The 23777-nt window shown below is 52.5% G+C and overlaps 2 protein-coding genes across 2 annotated transcripts in view; both read left to right on the top strand.

Moving 5' to 3' along the window:
* Positions 1-8535, top strand: part of PTK7 (protein tyrosine kinase 7 (inactive)) — a 60533-nt gene extending 51998 nt beyond the window's left edge. The window contains exons 18-20 of the mRNA XM_036124043.2: positions 5495-5646; positions 6880-7058; positions 7553-8535. Coding sequence (XP_035979936.1) covers positions 5495-5646; positions 6880-7058; positions 7553-7713 — 492 coding nt within the window. The 3' untranslated portion in view covers positions 7714-8535. The remainder of the gene's footprint in view (positions 1-5494; positions 5647-6879; positions 7059-7552) is intronic.
* Positions 8536-14322: 5787 nt separating this feature from the next.
* Positions 14323-23649, top strand: SRF (serum response factor). The gene is made up of 7 exons (XM_036124040.2): positions 14323-14998; positions 16558-16824; positions 18404-18665; positions 19236-19355; positions 20372-20563; positions 20944-21020; positions 21257-23649. Exons 1-7 carry the CDS (start codon positions 14486-14488, stop codon positions 21350-21352), a joined length of 1527 nt encoding a protein of 508 aa, XP_035979933.1. The 5' UTR covers positions 14323-14485; the 3' UTR covers positions 21353-23649.
* The last annotated feature ends 128 nt before the right edge of the window (positions 23650-23777 follow it).

Raw genomic sequence — 23777 nt, 5'->3', positions numbered from 1 at the left:
CACCCCTAAAGTTACACTTTCAAAATACTGTATTTGATGCACTTGATATTTTCTAGCTTATTTTTTTTAACTCACTAAATTGATTTTGAGACACATGTGGGTCTTGATCAGTAACTTGAAATATGCTGCTTTTTGGGGATTCCATGAAAATGAAACTTAGTAGGAAAGATATACTAAAATCATAGATATTTTCTTATATTAATAGTGAGCTGTTATATCACTTTATATTCCTAGGATTCTAGGGGGATGGAAGGAGGAAGAGTTAGTTTGTAAGGGGAGGTGGGATGGTAGGAGGGGTGCCCCCTGGTCGGGTAGAATTGGAACGAGAGTGCCTAGCTGCTATGGGTGGGCCGTGGGAAGTCCTGGGAGAATTTCAGGACAGCAGTGGGATAGTGCCAGAAATCAGACCTGGGCCCTGGGTGTTGGCATAATTAGAGGTAATGCGTGTTTGAGTAGCTGATGAGATGATGGAGATTTTGAAGTCCGGTAGCTGTAACCTGTGACTTGTCTGTGGGTCCCAGCAAGCTAAGGACAGGACAAGGAGCAGGGTCAGCTTTGCACGCCTCGAGGACAGCGGTGTGTGTGGTCAGATGCCGTAGCATGAGAATAGCAACAGTGTCACACGGGTTAGCCAGAAGGTGGGCAAGCCCTGAGACTGGCATGTTGGAAGGGATGGGGTGGGTCTGGCTTTCCCAAAGAGCAGGCCCTTACGATGGTATTTGAAAATGAATCCTGTGGTCGTCTGATGGCACCTTACCCAGCAGTAATTGGCCGGGGTCTAACAGAATTCCCTTTTACTGTCTGCACTTAGCCTGTGTTTCCAGAAGCACTGCCCCTCTGGAAAGATAGCAAGTTAGTCACTATGCCAAGTCCACTCTCTTCTGTTTCCCTTGACTAGCAGCAGACTGTTGAGCTAATGAGCCAGAACAGAGAGAGCAGGCTGAGGGGAATGGCAAGTCCAGTGAGGGCACACTGCAGAAGGCTTTGTCCCTTACAGATAACCTGGCAAGGCTGGACAGTGCCCTGCAGTTTTGAAGCCTGAAGTAGAGTCCGTCTGTTAATGATACGACCACTTCCGTGGTCATCTGGCCCTTTGACCACCATTGGCATGTGGGGCATTCTGAGGATGGCAGTCTGCGGGCGATTTGGGGAGTGTGGTGGCCTCTACTTTTCCGTGGAGACACAGTGGCGGCGGGGGGTGCGGAGGCGGTGGGTTCTGTACCCAGGGGGGAATCCGTCATCCTGGTGGACCTGTTCACCTGACCTCTTCTTAAACCCTCATCGCTGATTTTACGTGTTTGGTTGGAAGCTGTCTGGAGATTTTGTGTCTTCACTTAAGATAAGGAAAATACACCAAGAAGATGAGATCCTTTCCCAATTCCCGATGGTGTCCTTTGTTCGGCACCTCGGCATATGCAGTGTCAGCCAATATGTTGGGTATGTAGATAGGTCCTGTGTGGTGGTGGCTTGGATCAGTGGTTCTAGAGAATTTCTGGCCACGATGGAAATATTTTATAGCTGCTGCTGTCCAGTGTGGTAGTCACTAGCCTCATGTGGCTGCTGAGCATTTAGAATGTGGCTAGAGCTACTGAGGAACTGAATTTTTAATTTTATTAAGTTTTCATTCACTTAAGGAGTCACACAGGGCGAGGGGCTACTGTTTTGGACAACATGGGTTTAGACCATTGTTTAATTTTGTTTTTTTCTGATATTAACGAAGTAGAGTTTTAATGTAACTTTTTAACATGTTCTGCATTCAATTTGCTTTTTCCCCAAACCATTTCTTATGTGTGACTTTTAAAATTTTTAAATTAAAAAAGAAATTTTTAAAAATTTATTTAAGTAATCTCTACACCCAATGCAGGACTCAAACTCATGAGCCTGAGATCAAGAGTCTCACGCTCTACCAGCTGAGCCAGCCAGGCGCCCCTATTTTCAGGTTTTTGAGGAACCTCCATACTATTTTCCAGAATGGCTGCACCAGTTTACATTCCCATCACCAGTGCATGAGAGTTCCTTTTTCTCCACACTCTTGCCAACATTTGTTATTTCTTGTCTTTTTGATACGAGCCATTCTGACTGGTATGAGCTGATATCTCACTGTGGTTTTGATTTGCATTTCCTTGATGGTCCGTGATGTTGAGCATCTTCTCATGTGTCTATTGGCCATCTGGATGTAGCCCATTATTTTAAAAACTTTTCTTGACTGAGACCCAGTCGCAAAAAAACATTTTGTATCAAAAGCCATCACATGCGTGTATATATATGTATTTTTTTAATGAAATATGTATATATATTTTAATGAAAACAGTTTTTTATGAATGATATTAGTCCTTACTAAGTATTATGTACTCTGATATTTTCTATTCCATTTAAAAGTTTTTATTGCTGGGGCGCCTGGGTGGCTCAGTCGTTAAGCGTCTGCCTTCGGCTCAGGTCATGATCCCAGGGTCCTGGGATCGAGCCCCACATCGGGCTCCCTGCTCCGTGGGAAGCCTGCTTCTCCCTCTCCCACTCCCCCTGCTTGTGTTCCCTCTCTAGCTGTCTCTCTCTCTCTGTCAAATAAATAAAATCTTAAAAAAATAAAAAATAAAAAAAATAAAAGTTTTTATTGCTAGTTAAGATTGACTGAATTGGTTTCATGACATACTAATAGGTTGTGACCACAGTTAGCAAACCACCAGTGGAGGCAGGGGCGTCCACAGGGATGTCACTGGCCAGTGCACACAGATTGAGATCTGTCTTTGGAGTGACCCCCACCTTGGTGTGCAGGCTTGGCTCCTCTGCCGGCCTTTCCGTGCCCCTGGGAGCTAGGCCAGTGAAGCGGTTCAGAGCCAGCCAGGGATGCTAAAGGGTCCGTCCGTAGCCAGCACCCCACCCCCGGGCTTGCTGATGAGCAGACAGCCCTTCCTGTGCCCACATCACGCGATATGACCCAGGAGAGGTAGCTGCTGCATTGAGGAAAGAGCTAGGCTCTGGCATTGGGGGGTACAGAGCCTTGCATGGGACTGTGGGTAAAGCTGAGGATGGCCCCCACCCTACAGAGTGCAAGCAGGCGAGGCAGCCAACCTTGCTCAGGGCTCGGCACACAGCAGATACTCAACACGTTCCTGTGCTCTTCTCTCTGATTGGGTGGTCTCCTTGGAGCAGCCCCCCTACCACTCCACTTGTTTGCGTTTTTGAACTTCAGGAGCATAGAAGCAGATTGACCAGGACGCCTGGGTGGCTCAATCGTTTAAGCATCTGCCTTCGGCTCAGGTCATGATCCCAGGGTCCTGGGATCGAGTCCCACATCGGGCTCCCTGCTCAGCGGGGAGCCTGCTTCTCCCTCTGCCTACCGCTCCCCCTGCTTCTGTGCTCTCTCTCAAATAAACGAATAAAATCTTAAAAAAAAAAAAAAAAAAGATTGACCATAATCTTTGTAGCTCTTTTTTGTTTTTAAGATTTTCATTTATTTGAGAGAGAGAAAAAACGAGCGGGGTGGGGGGAGGGATAGGGGGAGAGAGAGAGAGAGAGAAGCAGACTCCCCACTGAATAGGGAGCCTGACTCGAGGTTTGATCCCAGGACCCTGAGATCATGACTGGAGCCAAAGGCAGACACTCAACTGACTGAGCCACCCAGGTGCTGGGACCATAATCTTTGGTTAACCTATGAGCTACTGTCATTATTGGTCCACACATGGACTTTTACTTAGTGTTATTTTTTAATGTGTTTATTGGCCATTTGTGTGTGTGTGTGAGTGTGTGTGTTTGTTTGGTAAGTTTTATTTTGATGTTTCAAGCTTAAAAGAGTTTAAGAATAGTTCAAGGAATTCCTACAAACCATTTATTAAGAGATTCAATTGTTTGCATTTTGCCCCATTGACTTTATCATTTTCTCTCCACTGATACATGGATATTAGTTTCATGCATTTTTTTTCCTGAACCACCTGAGATAAATTGGCGGCAGCCTTTAGACCTTTCACAATCGGATATATGTAAAATGATATCATGGGGCCTTGATTATTATTTCTTTGCTGACATCGGTTACTGGCCACATTCTCATCTTCACCTCTCCATGATTCCATTAGGTGGGAGGTGACTTCTCCCTTATGGATCCTGAGAGTGATCCCGTATGCCAGGAGAAACACACAGCTGGCCAGTGACTTGTTAAATAATCTTCTCTAGGGACCTCTTTTCATTTGTTTGCTTTGTTTTTATATACAAGGAAATGCTTCAGATCACACACGTCCCCAGTGGTTGCTCCCGAGGTTTGTCTATAAGGCGACAGAGGGGCCATGGATTTTTACAACCACTCTTGTGGCCTTCTGCTTTTCCCTGTGTGGCATGGGCCATCTTCTCCCTGCTGGTGGCAACCCTGTGCGGATACGGTTCTCATCCCCCCTCTAGACTACCCTCTTGCTGAGAACCCTGTCCTACCATGTCTACTATATTCCACCGGCATCCAGCGGGGTACAGTGTGCATTAGGTGCTCAATATTTGTTCAGTGCATTGATACATACTTTGAAAATGTTAATATAACTTAATCGTAATTCCATCTAACATGTTACGTAATGTATTATATGTGACATCATACACATGGCTCAACATTTTAAAAAGGATATCAGTGAAAAACATCCCCCGGAGAAGCAGGTTCCCCGCTGAGCAGGGAGCCCGATGCGGGGCTTGATCCCAGGACCTGAGCAGAAGGCAGATGCTTAAACAACTGAGCCACCCAGGCATCCCGTTTCCCTACTTTTCTACTCTGTAGTCCCCAGTTCCTCTGCTTGGAGGCAGCCAGTCACGTGTGTTTGTACATTCCCACACACGCACACATGCGCACACACACACATACACACGCGTTTTGTTGTCTTTTTTAAACACAACTAGAAGAAAATTCATAATTTTGACGTAAAAAAGGAACAACCCATAAACATGTAAGCTATGATTACTGCCCAGTTATTTTTCTTTTTTTCTTTTCTCTCTTTTTAAAAAAGATTTATTTATTTTAGAGAGAGAGTGTGTGTGTGAGCATTGGGGAGAGAGGCAGAGGGAGAGGGAGAGAGAGAATTTCAAGCAGACTCCCTTTTGAGCTGAGCCCAAAGCAGGGCTGGACATGGAGCTCTGAGATCATGACCTGAGCCGAAACCAAGAGTCAGTCGCTTGACCAACTGAACCCCCCAGGCGCCCCCTGCCCAGTTATTTTTCACCCAACAAGGGGTTACTATGTGTTCTCCCTGCCCCCTGTGCCGTTCACCTAATCTAACACCTGCTGCATGTCACAGTGGTTCCAAGAGCTTAATTTCATTTACCTCCTTTCTTCTAACAAGCCAGCGAGACAGGTGCTGTTAGTATCCGCATTTTACAGAGTAGGAAAGCGAGGCTGTTGGGTCTTTGCTTTGGGGCTTCCTGTGCATCACACTGATGGCACTGAGACCTCACCAAGGGTTGTGCGAGGACGGTCGTCTGGATCTCTAGTCCTGGGCTGCTCTGACAGGCCCCTTTCTCGCTGCAGGTGGCACTGTGCACCCAGGTGGCCCTGGGTATGGAGCACCTGTCCAACAACCGCTTTGTGCACAAGGACCTGGCCACTCGAAACTGCCTGGTCAGCGCCCAGAGACAGGTGAAGGTGTCGGCCCTGGGGCTCAGCAAGGACGTGTACAACAGGTAGAAGGGCGCCGGTTGGGTGTGGCGAGGGGTAGAAGGCAGACGGAGCTTGGGGGTGTGTGGGGAAGGGCTTCGAGTCTGCTTGGCCCAAAGCTGGAGGGCTTGGAGGGGACAGAGCCTCCCCACCCTTCCTCCACAGGGGCAGCAGCCTTCCTAGCCAGTGGGCCCTGACGCTTATAAATTTTCTCTGGGGGCAGAACATTAACGTTTTTTTAAAAATAACTAGTCAAACTTTATAACAGTTTATGTGTAATTTAACTATTCATATGGTTCCCTCTGCAACTTGCTGAAGTCGGTAATCGCTGTCTTGAAGCCCAAGACTTCAAGCTCAGCAGCCACGGCCAGAGATGGCTCTGGAATGCCTGCACACGCCACACGGCCTCCCGGGGACTTCCCTGCGAGTCACCCCGGCTCTGAGTCACCACAGCTCTTGTCTGGCTGTTGCTTTAGTCGTAATCGGTGTATCGCCAGTCAAGCTCTTTAAGTTTTCTTTCCACTTAACGTGTTCTCGTTTTTTACATTTTGTTTTAAACAGAAAAATATATATGATTGTTAGCTTTTAAATCTACTAACATTGAGGCAAATTTTGATTCTTTTTTTTAAGATTTTATTTATTCAGGGGTGCCTGGGTGGCTCAGTCGTTAAGCATCTGCCTTCGGCTCAGGTCATGATCCTGCAGTCCTGGGATTGAGCCCCACATCGGGCTTCCTGCTCAGTGGGAAGCCTGCTTCTCCCTCTCTCGCTCCCCCTGCTTGTGTTCCCTCTCTCGCTGTGTCCCTCTCTGTCAAATAAATAAATAAAATCATAAAAAAAAAGATTTTATTTATTTATTTGAGAGAGGGGGAGAACACCCAGGCAGAGGGAGAGAGAAGCAGGCTGCCCGCTGAGCAGGGAGCCCGACACGGGGCTCAATCCCAGGACCCTGGGATCATGACCTGAGCCGAAGGCAGACGCTTAACCGACTGAGCCACCCAAATAAATTTTGATTCTTAATGGAATTTTTAACCATCAGACCCCACATGGATGCCTCCAGATTTTCATCCAACATACCCCCGTGCTCAGCATAAATGCTACCAATTTTCTCTGAGTGCCTTGATGGAGAAAAGTTGGGTTCTAGCCTGGGTATGAGAGCCAGACCTGGGTTGAGGTTGGGGATCCCAGGCCATGTACCCCATTGCACCCTGTGAGGCATGGAGGCCCCGCCCCATGCCTGTGTGTGCTTCTCTCCTGCAGTGAGTACTACCACTTCCGCCAGGCCTGGGTACCGCTGCGCTGGATGTCCCCCGAGGCCATCCTGGAGGGCGATTTCTCCACCAAGTCTGACGTTTGGGCCTTTGGTGTGCTGATGTGGGAAGTGTTCACCCACGGAGAGATGCCCCATGGTGGACAGGCAGATGATGAAGTGCTGGCAGGTAGGCACTTTGTGTTTCCAAAGGACGGTTCCAGATGTTCTCCAGGTGCAGGGTCTGCTCAGGGTCCTGGGCCCCACGAAGCCCGCCTCACTTCCCAGGGTTGCTGTTAGCAGATGTACAGATATGGCTACTCCAGCTGAAATACTAATTAGTACTTTTACACTGGTTGGTAAATAGTCCTTGATCCCAATGCCCAGTCCGGCCACTCTGACACCTGCCCATTGACCCCGCTTCGGTCCTCATGCATTGGCTGCCTCCTGTGGACCCTGCCCTCACCAGCCAGAGAGAGCTGGGGCCAAGGTCATGGGAGTCATCCTGTGATTGCAGGATACTTCCCATATGCCCCTTGAGTCAGTGCCCTCCCACCACTCACTGGCCCTCGCCCCTGACCCCGAATCGCCCTCCCGTGGCTGCTTGGGGAACTACAGGCTCCACAGAGCTGGACAGGTGGTGAAATGTTTTGACTGACGCTCCATCCACCATCTTCCCTGCAGATTTGCAGGCTGGGAAGGCTAGACTCCCACAGCCTGAGGGCTGCCCTTCCAAGCTGTACCGGCTGATGCAACGCTGCTGGGCCCTCAGCCCCAAGGACCGGCCCTCCTTCAGCGAGATCGCCAATACCTTGGGAGACAACCCCGCAGACAGCAAGCCGTGAGGAAGGAGCCCAGGCAGGCTGTGCCTCAGGATGGCGTGGGCAGGGGAGGACTTCTTCAGGGGCGCCCACAGCATGATGGGCAAGATCCCTTTCCTCCTTGGCCCTAGGGGCCCTGCTCTGGGAACACAGGCACTATTTAGGTCTGGGCAGGGCCTGGGCTTTCCTCCTCTTCCCCATCCTCAGCCCTTGGGCAGGCTGATTCAGACTCAGACTAAGTGACTAGGGCCTTGAGCTGGGCAGCATTCTCTGCCACCCCTTCCCCCATCAGGGACAGTGTGGGTGCCTCAGGTAACCCCAATATCTGGCCTGGGTCTCCTCCCATTGACCAGGTCCAGTTCTGCCACTCACCTGCCAAGTTGGCCTAGGGAGGGCTAGGCTGGAGATGAGCTGGGTCTGAGGGGAGTTCCTTAATATACTCAAGTTCCTGGATAGTTCTGGTCCCTGGGGCCCACCTTGGGGTCTGCACCAGGATTACGGAGGATGCGCCAGTGAATCCTCACCCCATGGACTTGTGCACGCTGACCCAGACCCATGCCTCCTTCCCACCCTTCTCTCCTTTCCTCATCCTAAGTGCCTGGCAGATGAAGGAGTTTTCAGGAGCTTTTGACACTATATAACCCGCCCTTTTTGTATGCACCATGGGCGGCTTTTGTATGTACTTGCAGCGTGGGGTGGGGGGCATGGGAGGGAGGGGTGGACCCTGGAGAAGGTGGGGAGGGTGGGCCACCCCTGCCTCACACCTTTATTGTTGTTGTTCGTTCGTTTGTTTTGTTTTGTTTTTTTTAACACTCGCTGCTCTCAATAAAGAAGCCTTTTTTACAACCTGCTTCTGATGCTCATTCCCTCCCCTTGTCCATGCATAGTGTCCCTTCATCACTCACTTATCAGAAGTGTCCATGTGCCATCATGAAATCTAGCAGTGTTTGGATGGGAATAACAAGTAGACACTGGCCTTTCTCTCCGGTTCGGGGAGCATTGAGAATATGGGCTCAGAGGACGCAAGACCACCTCTTGTCTGCGTGACCCTGTGTTGCTCTCTGACTGCTAACTACTTATTCTTTGCTGGCTGGCTTAATCCTCATGCTGGGGGGGCGGGGAGGTAGAAGGCAGGGAGGGGGGCAAGTTAGAGTAGGATTGGAGAAGGAGTTAATGACGGATTCAGGTCTCTGAATCCCTGTAGGACTCTCGCAGGGAGATAGAGCAGGTCGAACCGAGCAGAGAGGTGGTGCGCGATGCCCCATCGATGCCCTTGTTGGGGGCACTCAACTGGTTTGATTCTCAGCCCTTTCTTAGTTAGACCTGCTGTCATCAGTCACACTCTGCCTTATTCCAGGAACGTCAGCCTGGTTCCCCATCCAAGAGAAAGTAATCCACAACTCAGTCTTAACTCTGAAATTGCTCCGGTTCCTTCTGTTACTCACCACACTTCTCAGTAATGGAAATAACAGCTAATAATTATTGGATACGTGCTTTATGCCAATGACTTTGCTCAGGACTTAACATGCATTATCTCATTTAATCTCTGTACCTACTCTAGAGCCAGATATTCTTGTTCCCATTTCTCAGATAAGGAAACTGAAGCTCAGGGTGGTCAGGTAGTGTCCCCAAGGTCGCACAGCTAGTAAGCGAGCCACTTACTTGTTGATACACAGTGTGTTCTATCCCTCAGATGTGTTGGGGTGAAAAAACCCAAGAGCAATTTTTCTAGAACATAGCTTTTCAAAGTGTGGGTTGTAGCCAGTATTCAAAAAAGAATGAAACAGGGGCGGCTGGGTGGCTCAGTCGGTTAAGCGTCTGCCTTCAGCTCAGGTCATGTTCCTGGGGTCCTGGGATTGAGCCCTGCATAATAAGCCCCAAATCTAAGTTCTTGAAACAATTTAGTTTTGTCATTCGTGGATCTGCAGGTTGGTGAGGTTCGGCTGATCGTGGCCGGACCTGGCAGAGTTGAGCTGGGTTTGGCTCCAGGCTATAGGTCTAGTCTGGGTCTGCTCTGCAGGCCCCAGAGCACGCTCTCCTGCAGGGGCAGTAACAGAAGGGGTCACGCCAGATCCCACATGGACATATATAACCATGAGTGTGTTAATGTTTTCTTTTTCTTTTTTTTTTTTTAAGATTTTATTTATTTATTTATTTGATAGAGACACAGCGAGAGATGGAACACAAGCAGGGGGAGTGAGAGAGGGAGAAGCAGGCTTCCCGCTGAGCAGGGAGCCCGATGCAGGGCTCGATCCCAGGACCCTGGGATCATGACCCGAGCGGAAGGCAGACGCTTAAGGACTGAGCCACCCAGGCGCCCCCTGTCAATGTTTTCTCATCCAAAGCAGGTCACATGTTGAAACCCAACATCAACACCAGTAGGAGGCACTGCAGAGTCACGTGGCAAAGGATGTTGGACGTCTAATTCCACCCACAGGGTGTGAAGAATGGGGGCAGCGATCTAATTCACTGTAAGCTGTGATGTAAAATGAGTTCTTACTGTGGGTTGTGCTCAGAAGTACTAGGAAGGTGCTACTCTAGAGGGTCAAGCAGTAACCCTCCTCCCACTCCTGGTCTTCCTTAACCACGAGGCCATGGCTACACTGCTTGTCACATCTGCCTTTTCAGACTCTCCTCTCTTGACTTTGGTGATGGTACACCATCTCCATCTTCTGCCTGCCTGCCCCAGAGCCAGCTGTTCTGGATCCTCTCCTTGGATTTGCTCTCCCCATGTGCTCACCCTCAGGAATCTCATCTCGCCTCATGTGACTTTAATCGGCCCTTCGGTGTGGATAGTTCCCCAGAGCATTAGCTCCGATTCTAGCTTCTGCCTCAAGCTGCAGACACACACTCCCCATTTCCTACAGGACATTTCCCACTGCCTGCTTCCCGGGGCCCTCACTGAACTCTCTCTCACAGCCCTGCTTCTCCAGCCAGGTCCTCTTTTTATCAATGGTACCGATTTGGGGGTGATAGTCACCCTTACTCCATCCATCGTGAGCCCTCCTCTCTATGAACCCCCTTCCCTGTGCAGTCCGTCATTAAGATCCATTTATTCTACCTCTACCCTGTTTCTATCCTTGCTTAATTTTAAGAGAAAAAAATACATGAAAAATAGTAATGATCATGGAAGAAGTCAAATGGTACACACTTGTATAAAGCAAAAAACACGCCTCTCTCTCCAACTCTACTCTCCAGTGGGAAGCACTAGTAGTGTCTGGAGTGTGGCTTTCCAGACTTTTCCTGGGCGCACTGACTCAACGACCTCTTTTCTATTCTCTCTAATGCTGCCATCACCACTGAGATCTCTTCTCCACGAAGAGTCCTTGTGTAAAGGTTAATTCCAAATGCAAATACTTTTTAGAGTGGTAGTTTTTGGTTTTCTTTTTTGTGTGTGTGATGGTCATTTTTTAAAGCAATCCTTAATTTTTGTTCTGGTATAACTTGGGTGATAAAAATCCAGAGAAAGAAATAAAGGTCAAGGTGGGAATGGTGTGGTATCTGGGGCATCTGGCTGGAATTCTGATGCCCCTCTGGAGGTCCTTCATAGTCTGGGGTGGACATGAGCTCCCATCTTCCAGGGGGCTACTGTGAGACAGGCCTTATCTGAGAAGCAGCAAACTCACATTCCAGAGAGGCCAGGCCAGGCACTTATCTGAGCTCAGTGAGCTGTGTGGAGCCTATAGTGAACCTGAGAGCAGAAGCCTCTGCTATGGCCACTACTCAGTTCAGCTCCGGGCTACAGTGCTCTTGTGGGTACAAGACCCAGAGTTGCTAAAAACTCTTAACGTGTCGAGAGAATCCAGACTTTTATGTAAAATCTTCTGATTTCAAAATACTATATGGCTCGAATAAAACACATCTGTGAGCCAGTTTTTGATTTTGCCTTTATTCATATCGACAGTTTTGGCTCCTGAGCCTGCAGTAATCCAGTCTGATGTGGCTGTAGTGTGTCTCCCCCCCCCCCCCCCGTGGTGACAAAGGATTGTGAAAATGAAGCCATCCCAAGCAGGCAAAGGAGCTGGGGCACTAATGCTGGTGTGCAGTGGCCCAGGGATTGGGTGAAATGGGAGAGATCGATCTATTTGAAGGGAAACTGAGAACTGTGTTCATTCCACACACCATGTCCAGTGCATGTGGTAGACAGTAGTTGTCCTCTGGAGTGCCACTGCTAAGGCTTGTCAACCCTGCATGTGTCTAAATTAGGGGTCTCAAAAGTCTTTAGAAGTTAGGCAGGAATCAGCCCAGGGCTGTGGTTGTTAAGACTGCACGGCTCAGACAGATCACAGTCCCAAGCACCATTTGTGGCCCCTAAAGCTCTTCTGGAACCTATTTATGTATTTGACCTGTTCTTCCTCTTGAGCTAACACATTCCATATGTTAAACTACCTGTTATGTAAATTAGGAAAAGGAAAAAAACCCTCTGACACTACTGGGAAATGGGGAAGAGTAGGGCTCTTAATTCCTGTAGTTAGGGGTTTGATGAGCCTATATATACACACATTAGTTCTCACAAATCAATTGAACATACCTTGTTTCCGTATTTCTCAAAGTCCTTGGACTATGACTCAGTAGGAAATGCAATTCACATTGTTATCCGGTATGCACATTGAGCCATACAAAATCGACAATATGCTACCCTCTTGACCTATAAAATGGTCATTTTATGTGATTAAACCTAAACATATGCAAACAGAAGTTTTATGCAAAAGTATTTGCCCTTGTGTTTTGTAATACTCATTAATTTATTATTTTATTTTATTTTATTTTATTTTTTTAAAGATTTTTTATTTATTTATTTGAGAGAGAGAGAATGAGAGAGAGCAAGCACATGAGAGGGGGAGGGTCAGAGGGAGAAGCAGACTCCCTGCCGAGCAGGGAGCCCGATGCGGGACTCGATCCAGGGACTCCAGGATCATGACCTGAGCCGAAGGCAGTCGCTTAACCAACTGAGCCACCCAGGCGCCCTAATTTATTATTTTAAATGCTCATTGCAGTACACTAAATTCATTTCATTACCACTACCACTAATGGGTCACAACCAACTGCTTTATTTAATCTTCACAAAAACTTTTAAGGCAGGAATCATCATTCTCCCATCCCCTTAACGGCAACCCGATGTTTATCCCAGGGATGAGGTTATTACCCCAGTAGCTTCTATTAGCTATTCACTGACCACTTACTCTGTGCTTTAGCCTTTATCTCCTTTCATCTGCATTAAGATCGCAACATGGGATGGGTACCAACAATGAGGAATATGATGGGATTTGGAGAGGTCGAATACTTGTTTCCTGGCACAGGGCTAGAAAAAGGCTGATTCCAGATTTGAAAAATTTCTGTAACAGCAAAGCCCAGGCTATTTTCACGGCTTTGGAGCTGAGACGGCCACCCACACATTGAACCTGGGCTTTGCCCCGCTCCAGTTCTAACTCCTCCCCCCCCACCCCGCCCCGACCGTGGGTTATCCACAGAAGTGTGTGTGTGTGTGTGGTGTGTGTGGTGTGTGTGGTGTGTGTGTGTGTGTACGCGCTGCGCTGGCTGGCTGGCTGGCTTGCTTACTTGCTGAAACTTTCTGCCTGGTTCTACTTTTTCCCAGGCTTTTGCACAGGCGGTGGGGTGGGCTTTATCCTCGGGACCACCCCCTCCCCCAGCCCAGCCCGCAGCTGGAAGTCTTCACTGATCTTCATCTCGTCTCCCTGCCCCCTTCGGGGACCGGGAGGCCGACTGTCTCCCTCGGTCTTTTCCAGATGTCCGTCTGCCAAAGATCCCTCCAGTATAGAGGATGATGAATGAGGACCGGGGAGCCGGCCTGGTGGGAAAGTGTCGTCGCCTTGAAAAGAGAGGGAAAGGGAAAGGAAGTCGGGGGGAGGGGAAGGGTTGGAGCCGAGCGGCGGGGAAGCGACGAGTCTGGACACCGGGGACCCAAGCCTCTTCTGTGCAGCCAGTAAATTTGCCTCCCTCAAGAAGGCGTGGGGAAGTGCTCCAATCCCTGCACCCCCTTGGAATTTGGGCTGTATTATATCATTTACTGCAACCCGCACAATCCACTCAGGGACTGCTCTAGCGTTTGCTTCCAGCCCTTCCAGAGCCTGGTTCCCAGTGCTGCTCCCATTCCGCCGCAGGACCGCGTTTGGGTCCACTCCCAGGCTTCCTCTCCTCAGGTCCCTCCCAACTCCACCATTCTCTGGTCAGGGGGGCGGAGTCGTACCTCCTCTCCTGTTCCTTTAAGAGGCCTCGGCTCCTCCCCTTTCGGAGTCGCCGTCTGACGCGGGATGACAGCAGCGAGTTCGGTATGTCTATGCAAATAAGAGCTCCCTGTGGGCCAATGGGAAGCGGAGGTGCCGGAACCGCGGACCAATGCGGCGGGGGCGCAGGGGCTCACCATATAAGGAGCGGCCTCGCCATAAAAGGAAACATTGTATCTCTTTATATGGGGGGAAGGGTCGGGGGATCCCTCCGCTGCCAGCGCGTGGTCCCGGCCCCCTCCACCCGCCGTCTCGGCCGCGGCCAGCAGCCCCTGCCCCCCGGGGGACGCTGACGGCCGCCGGGCGCGCCGCCCTAGCATACGGACAGGGGGCGCTCCGCGCGGCCTGGGGCAACCCGGGCCACAGGGGCAAGAAAGTGAGGGCCCAGGTCGGCCCGGGCGTGCAGGGGCCCCGGGTTCGCGGCGGCGGCGGCAGCGATAGCGGCTCTAGCAGCAGCGGGAGTGCCGGGTTGAGCCGGGAAGCCGATGGCGGCGGCGGCGGCGGCTCCGATTCCTCGCTGACTGCCCGTCCGCCCTCCTGCATTGAGCGCCATGTTACCGAGCCAAGCTGGGGCCGCGGCGGCGCTGGGCCGGGGCTCGGCCCTGGGGGGCAGCCTGAACCGGACCCCGACGGGGCGGCCGGGAGGTGGCGGCGGCGGCGGGACTCGCGGGGCTAACGGGGGCCGGGTTCCCGGGAACGGCGCGGGGCTCGGGCCGGGCCGCCTCGAGCGGGAGGCTGCAGCAGCAGCGACAACCACCCCGGCGCCCACCGCGGGGGCCCTAGTCTACAGCGGCAGCGAGGGCGACTCGGAGTCGGGCGAAGAGGAGGAGCTGGGCGCCGAGCGGCGCGGCCTGAAGCGGAGCCTGAGCGAGATGGAGCTCGTCGGTGGGCCCGAGGCAGCGGCGGCGGCCACCGGAGGCTATGGGCCGGTGAGTGGCGCGGTAAGCGGGGCCAAGCCGGGTAAGAAGACTCGGGGCCGCGTGAAGATCAAGATGGAGTTCATCGACAACAAACTGCGGCGCTACACGACCTTCAGCAAGAGGAAGACGGGCATCATGAAGAAGGTACCGGGCCCGGAGGCTGGCCGGCCACGGGGGACCGGGAGGGTGGGGACACGCAAGGGGAGCCCGGGAGGAAGACAGAGCCGAGGCGGAGGTGAGAGGCGGCGAGTCCGCAGGAGGTGTGTGGGAGGGGACGGCTGTTACCCCGGGAGGGCGAAAGGGGAGGGGCCGCCGGGGAAATGTGGGGAGAGGGGAGATGCCGGGGACGTCCAGAGAAGAGGGGAAAGGCGCCGAGGTGGGAGTGACGGGCGCGAGAGAGGAACAGGGCCCTTGGAGTGAAGGGGTGAAGAGTGGTAATGGGAGGCTGCTCGGGAGGTGGTTAATGAGACGCGGGGGTCACTAGATCCAGTGCCTTCTGGTGTCCCAGGGAAGGTGCCGGAAAAGCAGGGAGCCGAAGGGAAGGTATGGAGGTGAAGAGGCTAGAGCTCTATAACAACAATGAGCCAGCATGTGTGGGAGGAAGGTGGGCACCACAAGAGTAGTGCTGGCTGGAAGGACAGGCAGGGCTGATGGCCGAATGGGGGCTCAAGAGCCCCAGGTAAGGGCGCAGGGCAGGAGAACTGATGCTGCCCTGAGCAGCAGGGACTGAGTCCCACGATGGCCATGTGTCTTCCCTTGCATCCACTGGAAACCGGTGCACTCCCTGCAGGACAGCCTTCAGGACCATCTGCCTTTGGGACAAGTGGGATTTCCAGCCCCAGAGAGAATCTGTGCATGGAGTTTGGGGGAAGGCAGGGAGGTTTGTAGAGGTACCTAGAAATTCTTCCTCTTCGAGCCAGCTATCCAGTGAAAAGGGGTGAGGAAAGGAGCCGTCATGAGGTGTAGAAGATATAGGAAGGGATGGAAGCAGATGAACAAGAAGCTAAAACCCTGGGGACATGGGCTGGTGTTTATTTCTGTCCCATATAAAAACCAGAGCTGCTTCCGAGGTGGGTTGTGGAACTTCTTTGGGAGTAAGGAGGCCATCTGTGAGGCCACCCTTGAAGGTCCCCTCCCTGGGGTCATGGCAGGGTAGTAGCTGCTAATCTAGCCCCCATCTCCCATCACTCCAGACCCTGTTGCATCAAGACAAAGAAAGGAAAAAGCTGGTAGCACAGTGTTATAGGGCATAAGGACAAAATGGCAACAGGTTAGGACCTGTGCAGTTTCTGGGAAGAAACATGGGACAGTTTAGAACTTATGTGACCCCCTTATCCTTAATGTCTTATGGGACTTCCAGTGAGATAGCAACTTTATTCTGTCTGGTTCCTATGACAGTGAAGAGTGGGTGGGTGGGAGCCCTCTCTCAGGCTCCTGGCACCTCCGTGTCCCCTGAGGTTATACATTCTGTCACTAGGGGGCTGTGACTGTTTGCTTGGGCTATCTGCAGGTCAGTGGCTGCTCCTCAAAGGAGGAGCATGGGTAGTTTTTCTGCTCTCCAGCTCTTCTTCAGATATTTTGATGGGGGGGGGGGTGCGGCAGGGGCTTGAGATCGCTGTGTGTTTCCTCTCTTCCCTACTTCCCTAGGAAGGTAGAGAGAAAAAGTTTGGCTGACCTACCCATCTCCTCCCCCCTACCCCCAGGCCTATGAGCTGTCCACGCTGACAGGGACACAGGTGCTGTTGCTGGTGGCCAGTGAAACAGGCCATGTGTATACCTTTGCCACCCGCAAACTGCAGCCCATGATCACCAGTGAGACTGGCAAGGCACTGATTCAGACCTGCCTCAACTCGCCAGACTCTCCACCTCGCTCAGACCCCACCACAGACCAGAGAATGAGTGCCACGGGCTTTGAAGAAACAGACCTCACCTACCAGGTGTCGGAGTCCGACAGCAGTGGGGAGACCAAGGTGTGTTTGGGTCGCCTATCTGAGGGGAAGGAAGGGGAGGGACTTCACCAGCAGAGAGGGGAGGGGGTGGGTGCCTCTCTCTCCCTCACTCAGGATAGGTGCCCACTGATGTGGAACGGAGCCGGGTTAGTGCCCCTCATCCTAGGGCACAGGTGTCCATCCTCGCCATCCTGACAGGAGGCCGGCCCCCTAGATAAGCGGGCGGCCTCCGTGCCCTTATAAGGCCGGCTCCGGCTCCAGGCCGGCCTCCCGCCTGCAGCCCGCCCGCCTGGCAGGGCCCTTGCATTCCTCCCGCCAGCTGTCTCCCTGCTGGGGGCGGGGGCGTAGCTTAGCCCTGCCCTCGCGGCAGGCTGGGTTGCCAGGGAGTAGGAAGCACTCGTGGGCTCCAGGGTCCTGGGAACCCAGCACTGTCGGCAGGCGGGCTGGTTGACTGGGCTGGAGACTACCTAACTAGCCAGCCGCCTACCTCTTCAGGATGTCCGGGCCTGGGCACGTTTAGGGAGTGTATTTGCGGCTGCTAGGGATGCCGGCCCTAGTTACGCCTCCCCCTTCCTTTTCCCGGTAAGGGGAGGGGGCGGGGCTTCCTCCGTTGCTTCTCTGGGGAGCTCCACCTTCCGGGTGGCCCTTCACTAACTGGCCAGTCAGAAGAAGCGGCACTGTTTGCCTTAGCAACGCCTTCGCCAATCAGGGGCCTTAAGCTCGGCTGCCTAGCAAACATCCCGCGGTGACCCACCCCCAGTATTTGAACCCCCTCAGTTCTCTGGGCTTGGTTCTCAGCTCGTGGCTTCCTCCTTCCCCTTGTAAAGAACAAAGGCTCGCCGAGGGGAGAGTCAGTGCTCCAGGTGCCCCCCCACCCCTTGCCGGCATATCATAGGTAGTTGCAAACTCTTTTAAGCAGTAGGGCTCATTTATTCCCAGGGAATTTTGCTGGAGGAATAATTCCTTTGGTAGTTTAAATCTTAAGTATTTGGCATGAGTGCTTAATTGCCAAACACCCAAGATCTCGCTGAAACCCTAAGTTCCCTGAAAAACTCTTCGTCCCTATCTCAGAAGCCTGGCAAATCAGAGCCCGAAAAGAGGTTTTTAAAGGGGACATAGTAGCTCAGCCCCCTCATGTTTATAGACCAGGAAAACTGAGGCTCAGAAAGAGGAAGTGATTTCCCCGGGATCACACAGATGGTCATTGCCAGAGCTGGGAATAGACCCCGGTGCTTGATTCCCCAGCCAGGGTGATTACCATAGTCCACTGGGGCAGAGAATTCAGGGACTTATCAAGATGACATCATCATCATCATAAGAGCAGCAAAAACTTATTGCTCCTTTTAGGTGTCAGGCACTTTATTTATGTTCACCTATTAATCTTCACAACACCTATGGGCTAAGTCTTCTCCTTTTATGGACAGGAAACTGAAGTTCAGCAGCTCAGTAACTTGCGCAGGGGTCAGACAGCAGGTAAATGGCAGAGCTGGGGTTTGAACCCAAGCCCACCGGTTCCAGTCTGGGCTGTCACTCCATACAAAGCTTCTGCAGGGGCAGGGTCTGGTAGAGGCTCACTGCTGCATCTTTATTCTGGGTGTAGGACACACTGAAACAGGCGTTCACGGTCACCAACCTGCCGGGTACCACCTCCACCATCCAAACAGCACCCAGCACCTCTACCACCATGCAAGTCAGCAGCGGCCCCTCCTTCCCCATCACGAACTACCTGGCCCCCGTGTCTGCTAGCGTCAGCCCCAGCGCTGTCAGCAGTGCCAACGGGACTGTGCTGAAGAGTACAGGCAGTGGCCCCGTCTCCTCTGGGGGCCTCATGCAGCTGCCTACCAGCTTCACCCTCATGCCTGGTGAGTCACAAGGGGCAAACTGAGCACGCCACGAGTGGATTGAGGGCTGGTACAAGGAGAACCTCTTTCCTTGCTCAGAAGGAGGGTGGACAGGGGCCAGCCAGAGCCTGAAAGAAGCCTCTTCAAGTCCCAGTGGCAGGCATGCCCTTCCCCCCCCCACCCCCCGGGACCCCTACTATCCTTGTCAATAAGTTTCAACCATACCCTGTGGCCTTTTCTAGCAGCCCAGCCCTGTGCCCCCTCTGCCACAGGGACAGTAGACATTGCACCACCTCCCTACCTTGAGTGAGGGATGGGGCATGTTCGTGTTGGTTCAGTGCCAGCTCCTAGGTCACCCAAGGAGGCAGAGGCAAGGCCTGGGGTGGGAGGAGGGGGGAGGGGCAGGAGCAGAGTGCAGAAACCCCTGGAGACAAGATTCAGGCCATGAAAGGCCTCATTAGCCCCTAGGAAAGATAGCTATGGGAGTTGGGGAGCAGCGTGCCGGACCCTGGGCCTGGGGGTGTTTGTGGGTGCTTGGTGCAGATGGTGGCCGGGTAGGACAGAGCATGAGTAAGTCTCTGTGTCTCCTAGGTGGGGCAGTGGCCCAGCAGGTCCCAGTGCAGGCCATTCAGGTGCACCAGGCCCCACAGCAAGCGTCTCCCTCTCGTGACAGCAGCACAGACCTCACGCAGACCTCCTCCAGTGGGACAGGTATCGCCGGAAGCTCTCCCCTCCCTGCCCCACCCTGCAGTACCCCTCCTGTAACTAAGGTCAGAGAATTCCTTAATGTGGAGATGGAGCCTTTTGGCTTAACCCTTATCCTAATCCTTATGGGACGGTCAGGTGAGGATGGCTGGGTTTGGAATCCTGTCCTGCGGTAGGGCTATGGATTTCAGGAGGAAATTAGGGACCGTTGGAGCCACCATTCTCCTCATTCAGGTGAGAAGCTATGGGCCCAGAAAGGAGAATTTACTTACCCAAGGACACATGTTTGCTTAATTACCAGGAAAGATTTATAGAGCAGTTGTCTCCTTGTGGGAGGGCATCCTAAGTTTTGAGTAGCTATAATTCTAGTCATTTCAGAAATGATGAAACACTTTCAAAATAAAATTACTTTTAAGTTCTTGCTCTTGACAGCCTTGTTACATGAGATGTGGTCTAAGGACAGAGGACCAGCATCACCTGGGAGCTTGATAGAAATGCAGACTCTTAAGCCTTACCCCAGATCTGCATTTTAACAAGATCCCAGTTGACCTTATGCACAATAACCCTGGATGTTTAAAAGATGAGTTTGTTAGCCACGCGTTTAGGAAGAGGGAGGAAAAGTGAGAACGAATTAAAAAATGGGATGATGGCGCCCCCTAAAAGGGGAGTATTTAAAAAAAAATAAAGTGAAAGGGGAGTATCTGAGTTTCCCTAAGAGTGGGTCAGTCATTGCAATCCTTGTTTCTCCCAGGGCCTTATGGTCTTGGAATGAAGAATTCAGCAGATAGAAAATTGAATTGTATAATGTGATAGGATACAATTAAAGGTCGGTACTCCGGTGTTCAAGAAAAAATAAGGCTTTTCTTAGTCGATGACACAGGGAGCAGAGGAATGAGTCTTGTCAAGCTTCTGACCTGGGCAATAGCATGAGGGCTCCAGAGCCCTGGAGTTCCTGGAGGTGGGATTGGGGATATCAGTAGGGACCAGGGCCAACCTCCTTAATGTGTGTCTGTGTTTGCCAGTGACATTGCCTGCCACCATCATGACGTCATCTGTGCCCACAACTGTGGGCGGCCACATGATGTACCCTAGTCCCCACGCGGTGATGTATGCACCCACCTCGGGCTTGGCTGATGGCAGCCTCACCGTGCTCAATGCCTTCCCCCAGGCGCCATCCACCATGCAGGTGTCCCACAGCCAGGTCCAGGAGCAAGGTGAGTTGTGGGGTGGGGCTGAGGAAGGAGGACCATTTCCTCCCTTACACACCCAATGTTCAAATGGGCCCCCACATACACACCTAGATGTCCACACTCGCACGCCACATACACAAACTAGGCTGCCCACACATAGCCCTACACACGCACACACGGATGCTTGCACACATATTCCAACACCCATGGCTGTCCACTAGGGTACTCATGCACACTTGAAAACTCACGTCCTCGTGCACACATGGACACATTTGGACACTCGCCCTTGGGCACTTGCATCTGAGACTTACCGGGTCACTTGTGCATTTATCACCACTTCTCCAGTATCTGGAAGTTTCTCTTGAGCAAGCAATTTGAGGATCTCCTGTGGTTTCCCAATGCAGGTGGCGTTCCTCAGGTGTTCCTGACAGCGCCGTCTGGGACAGTGCAGATCCCTGTTTCTGCAGTTCAGCTTCACCAGGTAGGTGTGTGTGTTGGGGGGGGGGTACCCTTCACCTCACCCCAGCCAGCCAGCCATTTCTTTATCTTGACCCTGGGCATTCCATTTACCCATTGGTCAAAGCCGAGACCCCTAGGCAGGAGGCCTGTCTGTTTTCCCGGTCAGGCCTGTGGTGGACAGGCAGGCAAGCGGGGCGGGGGCGTGAACTGCCTGGTCAGCCCCTGCCCCCTCTTCCTCACACACCCCCTTCCCTCCAGATGGCTGTGATCGGGCAGCAGGCTGGGAGCAGCAGCAACCTCACCGAGTTACAGGTGGTGAACCTGGACGCCGCTCACAGCACCAAGAGTGACTGATCCGCCCTGCCACCCTGGACAGATGGCCCGAGGGATGGCACCACTTATTTATTGTTGCCTTTTCACGTTTTCTTTACACACACGTTGACGGGCCGCAGGAGGGAGGCAGGGAGGAGGAGTGGGCAGCCGCAGGACTGAGCCCTCTCACTCCAGCCAAAGAAATGGGCCAGCCTGCCCTCCACCCTCCCCTCCTTCTAGCTCCACCTCCCGTTTTCTGTTGATGGTGGGGCCATCCTCCCTCCTCAGACTCCCCTCGCCAGCTTGGCGCCATGTTTGCCATGAGTATTAGCTTATCCAATGGGACCGTGCCCCACCTTCCCACACACAGGCCCCTGTGGGACTAGGCACCGTGTTCCCCCTGAGGAAGCAGTTGGGGTCCTCTCCCAGCCTCCTTGCTGACCCCAAGTCAGCACTGTGTCTGTCACAGGCTGGGTAAAAAGAGCCCTACCCCTGCCCCTAAGGGAGCCACCTGGGGAGATGGGGCTTCTTCCCTCACGCCGCCGCCCTGTTGTCCCTGCAGCTCCTGAGAGCTGGGCCTGTGCACAGAGCAGGTTCCCGGGGCCAGCTGCCCTGCCCTGCCTTGCCGATCCCCTCGGGACTCCAGGGACTCCTGGGTTGGAGGGAACCATCAGGGTTCCCTCTCACCCTGTCTATCCCCCCCCCCCCCAGCTGCTTTACTTAAAGTTGATTTTGAACTTTTTATTTGAGGAGACGAAGTGAAATCTATAAATATATATTTTTAAAATATTTAAACTTTTTTTTATGGCGTTTTTCTCGTCCCCCTCCCTGCCCAAACTCCCCTTCCCTGGGGAGCCCTGGGGCTCCCCGGAACTGGCTGGGCCTCTGGGGACAGAGCCACCCCATGAGCTCGGGGCCCGTCAGTGTGTAGGGGAGATTCTGGGATTGCCCGGTCCTGGGTTGTTTCCAGGAGAAAACCGGGGGAGGGGCCCTCAGGCCATGCCCCAACGGGGTGGGGAGGGTGACCCATAGCCCTGGGTCTCTTTTTGCCCTTTAGGGCTGTTGCAAGGGAGAGGGAAGAGGGAGACCAAATGTGGGGGTGGGGGTGGGAGGGTGTCAGGTAGAGGCAACTGACTTCATTTGTGCCACACGCATGGGCATTGCAGCCTTGTGCTCCCCCAGGCCTGCAGCTGCCTGGGGCCCAAGTTGCAGTGAGCAGGGTGGGGTCTGGGAGGGGGTGAGAGGCAGGAATGGGGGTCAGAAGAAATGGGAGCAGCTCTTGGGCTGAGTATAGAGATAGGGGAGCCAGAAATGGGCAGCTCTCCCAGGGAGTGAGCAGCTACTGTAACTTTTTTAAATTAAGACAAAAAGCCTTGAAGAAAATGACTTTATTTTTCTAAGTGTAACCTCAGTATTTATGTAATTTGTACAGGGGCCGTGCCCTACCCCACTCTGCCCCCTTTGGGGTAGACCTTGAGGATGGGCCAGCATAGGGGGAGGGTCTTTTACCCTGTGTCAGAGCCTACCTTCACCCCCTTTATCCAGAAAGGGAGCTTTTTCAGAACAGGGCAGCAGTTGGGGTGGAGTTTTATTAACCCCCGTGACTGCCTTCAGGAGGAACAGTCCTGCTTCTGTGATTAGGTGAAGGGGTGGGGGAAGTTTTTGTGCACAGCCTAGTTATCAAGGGGATGATTTGCCGGCGTGTTTGAGAACCCCCGTAACCTCTAACCCCCATTGCTGTCTTGCCCCGGTTTGGGGTGCCAAGATGGAAGTCACCATTCTGGGCTTTCTCCTGGAGATAGCTGGGGCTTATGGGTGGCTTACAAGGCTGGTGCATGGCAAATCAGGGGCCAGAGAGTGGGGGAGCTTGGGACTCAGGTCTGTAACTGCCCAGCCCCCTTTCTCTGCTCTTGTTTCACTCCACGATCACTCACTCACTCCCCACTCCCCCGCCCAGGGGAGGAGACTGATGAATTCCTCCTCTCCTTCCCACAAGAGACAGACCCAGTGAGTGAATCAGGCAAAGTGCTTATGATGTGTGTTGTGTGAGCGTGGCCTTGGGAGAACATGTGTGCGTCAGGGATGAGGTGGCATTTATATGTGCAGCAACCCTTGGTGTTTCCCTTCCTTGGTGGCTCTGGGGTGTGTGTGCGTGCATGTGTGTGTGCGCGTGCGTGTGCCTGAGTGTGTGTGTGTGAATGTGGAGTATGTCAGTGGTTTCTACTTCCCCTGGGATGCTGACCCAGGAATAGTGGACATGGTCACAGTCCTATGTACAGAGCTTTCTTTTGTATTAAAAAAAATACTCTTTCAATAAATGTATCATTTTTGTGCACAGACTGTGGGGTCTTTGCCTCCGTTTTTCTGCATAGGGAGGGAGGGAAGTATCAAACCCCAAACTGTTGCTCTGAGCAGCAAGCCTGGCTGCCTAATAACAACGGCAAAGCTAAGGGGTGCTCTGGGCTGT

Source organism: Halichoerus grypus, chromosome 9, assembly GCF_964656455.1.
Source record: "Halichoerus grypus chromosome 9, mHalGry1.hap1.1, whole genome shotgun sequence".
Classification (NCBI taxonomy): Eukaryota; Metazoa; Chordata; class Mammalia; order Carnivora; family Phocidae; genus Halichoerus; species Halichoerus grypus.
The sequence above is the reverse complement of the archived record's forward strand: the minus strand, read 5'-3'. Positions and strand labels throughout refer to the sequence as shown.

Coding starts and splice junctions, on each gene's coding strand:
- SRF (XM_036124040.2), top strand. CDS start 14,486: ATGTTACCGAGCCAAGCTGGGGCCGCGGCGGCGCTGGGCCGGGGCTCG. Junction 16,825..18,403: donor ACAGCAGTGGGGAGACCAAG/GTGTGTTTGGGT, acceptor TTCTGGGTGTAG/GACACACTGAAACAGGCGTT. Junction 18,666..19,235: donor CAGCTTCACCCTCATGCCTG/GTGAGTCACAAG, acceptor TGTGTCTCCTAG/GTGGGGCAGTGGCCCAGCAG.